We start from the raw sequence: 8063 nt of genomic DNA on the forward strand, positions 1-8063 counted from the left end.
TAAAGGACGTGTCTATTTTGTTTGCCCAAGAAAATATGTAAGTACCTGTTATATAAATGAATCTGTTACTTTTTACAAATTTCATTTGTCCTTTATTGATTAATTGATTCTTGTCCAATGTAGGATTCGAACAACCACTGCAATTACTTCAGGTGGTTCGCAGATGATGACGACGACGACATTACCTCATCAATCCGTGCCAATGCTGACGACGACGACATTACTTCAAGGCTTGGTGAGCATGATAGAAGGCTTCAAAGGATTGAGAACATCTTGAAGGCAGTGACTTATGTCATTGTATTTTGTGTGTTTTTGTACTTTTTCATGTAAATGACTCAGTTCTTAAGTTTTCGAACATCCTATGAATGTAATCTACTTTTCTACTTGTTTTGTAATTTTTTTTTGGTGCTTCAAATTCTGAACAAGTGTGTAACAGGTTTATTTGAGATGAAATGTGTTGAATGAACAGTTTGTGAAAACTATTGAGTTATGTTGGTTGCTTATCAGTGTGTATTATATGTGATGGTTTGAAAAAAATAGGTACATTAATTAACAGTGTGTTGAATGAACAGGTACTTAACAGTGTATTTTTTTGGACAATGGTTGAACATGTTGAATGGTTGAACATGTTGAATTGAAATGTGTTCAATGAACAGGTTGAAGGAAATCAGTTATTTCTGTGTACATCACTACACTAAAATTCTGATTGGTACATATGCAATTGTTGCATGTTTCCACAGTTTATAGGTCAAAATATTGAATAAATTTAAAGGTGCTTTGGTTTGTGATTGAAAACTCTTCAAACAGGATTGAAAGTGTATCTGAAGTTAGAATCGTTCACTCTGCTTCTGGTTTGTGATTGAAACAGGATTCAAACAGGATTCAAACAGGTTTGTGATTGAACTGTAGAAGTGCCTCAACAAATGCAATAGATGATGGATCATTGGAATTTTTCAGTGAAAAAATTGCCCTTTGTAACACATTCAGGAGAATCATGCGGTTGCCCCCTGCAAAACTGATGCTTGATCCATTCAAAATCCGTGCCCGATCATGAGATGATGAATATGCACCTAATTGAGCCCCCAAGGCATGCATTGCAAGTGTTCTAATGGTTCTAGGAACTGTTTCTTCAGACCTGACAATCCTAATTAGCTCATTTGTATACTCTGGCTCATTAGCAAAAAAGGATACTAGTGCATCATGAGCATCACTAGACTGCACGAGCACAATGAATGCAGGAAGACAGACCCGACTGTACAACCTGCATACTCTAGGAGAACGAAAGGCATGAGCATATCTGATTCTGGTTAGCAAGGAGAACCTGTGCTCAGGAGGTACATTGTAGTCCTCAACACACTGCTTCAAAAGCAACAGATCATCCTCCTTCCGGAAATGGAGATATGGGATGTGAATAACACACCCATGTGAACCTATGCTGCTGTTGTGCCCTTACACCAGCAGCTGCATCTGTTGTGCCCTTACACCAGCAGCTGCATCCGGAATGTTGCCATAGAATGCCACTATAACAAAAACCAACAACAGGTCAGTGTGCTATTCCACACTTACACATTATCTTGTGCCCAAGACAGGTACTTCACAATTTGCATGAGGCAATAGTAAATAGAGTGAAATCATTATTCCACCTTTCCTAGAATGCTGCCACCAGGAACAACCTTACACCAGTGGCTGTTAAATCCATGCTGTTTGTATGCTTCATATATATGCATAACTAAGATATATGCATAACTAAGAGATATGCATAACTAAGAGATATGCTTCAACAGATTACATATGCTGCTGCCCAACACAGGTTCTCTATCCATCCAGAAGCTAATATCTATGATTATCAATTTATCACATGCTAAAAGCCAAACACAGTACCAGCATCTTTATCTTACTAATGCATATATATGAAGCTCATTCACCTAATTCCTAATCTCTAACACAGTACGACCATCCTTATCGTAGGTATGTATGAAGCTCATTCTCCAAAGTTTCAGCAACATTTGCACTGAAATTTCAACAAAAATGAAGCAAAAACTAATCAAAAGTTCATCAACATTTGAACATAAATTTTAGCAAAAATTTAAGCAACAATTGAAACCAAATTTCAGCAACATTTCAGGTTTTGAATATTACATATCCAACAAAATGCCCTTCACAAAAATTCCGAAAACAAAATAGCACTAAGATGTTCGCTTGTGATCGACATCCCCATGCCCACGGCCACAGCCACGACCACGACCACGACCGTATAGTACCTACAAAAAACAAGATATTAATATTACATCAAAGGAACCATACATTAAAATGGAACTTTAAATGAATTAATGACAAAATCAATGAGGAAAGGTGAAAACTAAATTACTTCACTACATGCGGGACTATTTGAAGCTTGCGAGTGATAACTACTTGCATTGTTAAGCAATGCTTGATAGGTTCCATGGACGGAATACATCGATGGCATTGAAAAATGCGTATTGTGATGAAGAAAACTTGGCTGCAACAATAGCAAACACATATCAATCTAAAATGATAATAGTCACCTACAAATCCGTACTAAAACTTTTTATTAAACTAACTTACATCATAGGCGGGATACATAAATTGAGATGGAGAAGCTCTAACTTTAGGAACACTCCGCGAGAATGGAGGAAGTTGAGGAACACTTGAAATAAAGGAGCCGACTGAGGAATTAAGGGAGGTGCTTCAGGAGCACTTGCCGGAAATAAGGGAGGACTTTGAGGAGTAACAGACATGGAAGTTTGAGAAGCATTATGTGAACTTGTTTTATTTTTCTTTGCCAACGCAAGCTCCAAACCACCTTTTGTCCGCCTTCGTCCCTTGCTAGTGCACTCTTTTCTCTTGAGCCCTTTTGGTTGGACTACATTTTTATCCGCTACACCATCCACTTCAAAGCTTTCGGGGGCATGTGTTGGGGGGGCTTTCTTGTTGAATAGTATCTGAACAAGGCATATTGAATTTTGCGGTTAACATGGTTTCAATGTCTGCAATTAATTCATCCGCTTTCTCGACCGTCAAATTATATGTTTCCTCACTTTCAGAAGCTCTACACGCTACTGATCTGAATATTGCCATCAATGACCTATAACGTGAAGTTTGATGCAATCTTACATCAACCTGAATATCATGCCCACACCTATCTTTCACATTTTCAGATCTTGCTTTTTTAGTCCATCTCTTCATAATATATTGTGAAGGAATCTCTTTCAAATTGAGTCTTTCTCCAAGGATCTTCAAACAATGACTACACAAAATGCCCTTCATTTCAAACTTCCTACAATTGCAAGTGACCGAATCATCACACTCATGCCTCACCTTCCTCACCTTTATACCATCACTATCAAGAACCGTATAAACGGTACTCTCACCATCATTTTCAATTTCTTCAATGTTGACTTCAAGGGACTTGACATACTCATCCTGAAATTCTTCAAAAATTTTATTTGTGTAAACAGCTGCAGCTTGCTCCATAATCTTCACTTTAATATTCACCCTGGGCAACTTTTGGCATAGAGCATATTCAGTTTGTAACTCTTTGTACCTTTTCTCAGACAGAACTCGATCAAAATGCATGAAAAATTGCATTAAGTTATGATCAGACCGAATGAAATCCTTCAAGAAAGCATTAAAGGATTCACTAAGTTGGGTGCTACTCATGCCCGCACCCCATGCATTTCTAACATATGGCCAACCCCATTTTTCCTTGACCCCAAATGTTAACTTCAACCAATGATTATCTGTTACTTCATACTTGTCAAGCATTTCCTTCCATTTTAACATAAACTCTTCCTCATCCTCAATGTCGTACATAAACGTGTATAAAACACTCTTCATCCCCTTATCCTTCATCGCCTTATCCTTGAAGATAGAATTTGCATGCCTTAATGCATTTTGCATCAAATGCCAAGTGCAAAGGCGGTGGGTTGTGTTAGGCATGACAATAGGTATGGCCTTAGCCATTGCAGCATCCTGATCCATAAAAATTGTTTTTGGAGCCTTACTTGACATTGCCTCCAAGAATCTTCTAAAAAGCCATACGAAAGAATCGGCGGTCTCATCATACATCAAAGCTGCACCAAATACCACAGTTTCCCTATGATGGTTTAATCCAACAAAAGACGTAAATGGTCTATGTGCACTATTTAACTTGTAAGTAGTGTCGAAAGTGACAACATCACCAAATTGCCCATAATCCATGATCATCTGAGCATCGGCCCAAAATATGTTCGTAATCTGCTCCTCGTTATCTAATTGGACCGAGTAAAAAAAAGATGGATTCTCCAATGATTTGTCACGAAAATATTGCAAAATGCTACCTGCCTCCCCATATGCTAAACTGTTTTGCCTCTTCGTTCTCAAATAATTTTTTTGGTCAAGTTTTGTAAACCCAAGCGACTCCCTTCCACCAACTTCATTACCCATGAGCTCAAATGCAGCATTAAGACGGATTCCAGATCTTTCGGCTAAATCTATTTCGGTTGCCTGTGATGCAGATATCTTCCTTTGGGATGGTAACATATGCGTACATTATGCTGGTACGAAAATATGATTATGTTGTTCAACAAAATCACTAACAAAAAATTTCTGAATATTCCTATCCCACTTAATGACAACTCGGGCTTGACAACCAGTCCTCACTTCCTGCCTAGGATTTTTTGTTAATGAATCTCGCTTGTCAACAACCCGAAATCCTTCCTTATTACAAACAAATTGCCTTGAAGTGATTTGCCCCTCTTTGCTCTTGTTTACATAACCCCTTCTAATACTAAAGCCCAACCTTCCTCCATAAGTATTATAGAAATCATATGCTTCTTGTTCTGTATCAAATGTCATGCGAACTCTAGGCTTCCAATCACACTCACCCCCGTCATTGTCATGATTGTTAGGTTCCATATCAATGTGCCAAGTCACTTAAAAATAAAAAAGTGCTCAATATTAGCATAAAAACTGTATACAAACCGACTAAGATAATTAACGAATAACAAACGTACCACCTGAATATATATAAACAAACAAGGAAAAATTCTACTAATTAATAATTTTTACACTCTTATGATCAATAATTACTAGACCATATCAGGCCAAATAAGAAATGAAGCAGATAAATTCACTAGTAAAGCATCAGCTACCTTTCCATATTTCTAACTAGTCATTTTCTATAAATTGAAATCCCATGTTTGCTAACTAAGAGTTCAAAGGAAAATTAGTGCAACAAAACTAAAAAAACTGATCATATGCTTACTTTAATTTGTATTTCCTTGGGCCTTAAATAGAAAATACTATAATAATAAACATTTTAAGTTTCTTCTTCTTCCTCACATTTAATTAGAAACCAAATTGACAAAAGGAAAAACAAGCACAATAGACACTTCCTAAATTAATAATTGACAAAAGGAAAAACAAGCACAATAGCTTTAATTTTAGTTTATTCTTCAGCGTTGAGATTGAGGAACTGATGAGTGACAAAAATGGGAAAGAAACAGAAATTCCATTTTTTAAATAAATTCAACTCTTAATCTCTTATCTTCAGTAAGCATTATTTTATCGGCTGCCAAACAAAGGAGGAGGAGGAGAAGATTGGGGAAAATCTCAGATTCTGGGTGAGGGGAGGAAAGTGAGAAATTTACTATTCCCAACAACATAGATAGGAATCCAAAAAAATTAAACCAACAACGAACCCAAAAACATTACAAAATGAAAATCAAATTTTGAAACAGCTATACCTGAAACAGAAAAACAAGATGCAACTTGCTTGAAGAAAAATAACCGATTCCAAATTCTCTGAAACTGATTCCAAATTCTGTGAAACTGCAATAGCAGAGAACATCAAATCATCAGCTAAATTGCAAAATCGAACTTGATTTTATTCTGATTTTTTCAAATACCTTTTTATACTTGGGTTTGTCTTCACAACAGCGTGAATGAATTAAAGGAATATTGCGAAATTGATAGCTATGATAGTTCAGATGTTATCTAAAAACTGCTTCAACATCTCTTGGAAATGTACCTGTCCAACAAAAATTGAGTTAATTACGAGGATTGATAATCAAAAGATGGTAAAAAAATAAGAATTTGTCCCGATTACAGAGCTCTGAACAAGCCTTTTCTCTGTAATATGGAAATGAAACAAACAAATCTTCACGAAGAAGTAGAGAAATCAAAGCCAAATCCACTTCAAATCCCATGTTCCCAAGTCTCAGTATTTTTTTGTCCCAATATACTCTCAACTGCATCATTTCTTGGACATTTTGAGAAACAAAATTCTCGAGATATAAAACTATACTGTTGAAGTGTATTGAGACAAATGAATAAATAGATTTGATAACAAAAGAATCGTGACTGCATAGATTGATTTATATCATAACAAAATACCAAAAAGGGCAGGTGTGTGTGTGTGGAAGCAAGCATTGAAAATCTCTACACAAAAAAGATAGAAAATCGAAGTTAGACAACAATTTACAAACCTCAATCGCGAGCTCCAGATCTTCTAACAGAAGAGCGAGTTCAACATTTTAGTTACTAAATCTCATCGAATTTCCATGAAAATCTCTCTGTTTTCTGTAATTTTCCGAGAAATTGGAAAGAAAATTGAGAGAGAAAAACAGAGAGATAAAAGGAGGTTTGCTTCTTCCCACTGGAATGATATTCCGACGGGATGCACGGCGGGGGCGACTTGTAATTTTCCGACGGGATGCACGGCGGGGGCGACCTGGTCTGTAACTTTTCTTCCCTCTCTCCTTTCACAGGTCTGCTTCTTCCCGCTGGAATGATATTCTTCAGCCTGGGGGGAATTTTGAAATCAGCAAAAAATGTTTTTTTTTTTGGAAGTCCTCACCAAAACGACGTCGTTTTGGTGAGGAGTATTCTGAGCCGTCGGATAATCCACTCTAGAGGATCACTCTAGAGAGTTACTCTAGAGGATCCGGACGCAAAATTCTAAGGCAAATCAATCGACTAAGTCTAAAAGCCCTTCAGCTGCTTTTCTTTTTCTATTTCTACCCTATGTCTCTCTTTGTTTTGGTTCTTTCAAGTATATCTTAAAAGTCAACTTAACCATTGTGTAAAAATGTAAATCCATGCTTGATCTCTCACTTGCTACTAAGAAAGTAATGAAATGCATAAATAAAAAAAGCTTACTTTTCGTGTCTACTAAAACTGTGCCACAACTATTTCTTCCTTTTTTATCTCTTCACATATAATTAGTTAGTTTTCTGACCTTTCTTGTATGCTGCCACTCAAGAGTTTCCTCCATCTCCGGCCCATTTTGGCAACTTTGGTTTTTTGTTTTTATTTTTCTAGTTTTTATTTTTTTTGATTTTTTTAGATCATATCATCTCTTTATTTTTTTACATATATTTCAAAAAATCAAAAAAAAAAAAAAAATCAACTTTTAATTTACTACTCAAAATAACCTGAAATTACCTCAAAAGCTTGGCACTTTGAGCCCCACATTGTTAAAACCAACCACTATCTTTAGTACCTCTATATCTTACACGCACCCTCACTTTATTTATTTATTTTAATTGACACAATTATTTTTTATATTTTTAATCAAGTTACAATGTAATTAGTCATTAGTTTCTATTTAAGAAATTGACAGAAAATAGTCACGTGACAACTGCATGAGATTTTCATATGACTATTTTCCACTACTCATGTTTAGGTAGAGTATTATAACTTGATCAAAAGTATAGAAATAATTGTTACAATCAAAATTAGAGAGGTCAGAGTGAAATTTTGTATGAAGTTTTGTCTTATCAAATATATCTTTTTTTTTGCTGATCCTTTTATTTCAAATCTTCACATTTGCCCCGTCAAAATATCCATTTGGATTATATTTAGATCAAGAATTTAAAAAAATATTTGTGGAGGAGCAAAAAAAAATTAAAGAAAATTTAAGTTATATTTTATACACTTTTCTATTCTTTTTTCCTTTTCCTATTATAAGTTCTTTTTCAAATTCTCAATCCAAGGGCTTAAAATCCATACCATAGAAAACCCATAACTCTTATATAGTATAATATTCAGGAGCATTCACA

At 35.6% G+C, this 8063-nt stretch overlaps 1 protein-coding gene across 1 annotated transcript; it reads right to left on the reverse strand.

Annotated features, from left to right (window-relative positions):
• Positions 1-2913: 2913 nt before the first annotated feature.
• LOC145799421 (protein FAR1-RELATED SEQUENCE 5-like) lies at positions 2914-4542 on the reverse strand. The gene has a single exon (XM_082889003.1). It carries the CDS (start codon positions 4540-4542, stop codon positions 2914-2916), a length of 1629 nt encoding a protein of 542 aa, XP_082745129.1.
• Positions 4543-8063: the final 3521 nt, after the last annotated feature.

This window comes from Camellia sinensis, chromosome 9 (genome assembly GCF_055761805.1).
Source record: "Camellia sinensis isolate YWXY chromosome 9, ASM5576180v1, whole genome shotgun sequence".
Taxonomy (NCBI): Eukaryota; Viridiplantae; Streptophyta; class Magnoliopsida; order Ericales; family Theaceae; genus Camellia; species Camellia sinensis.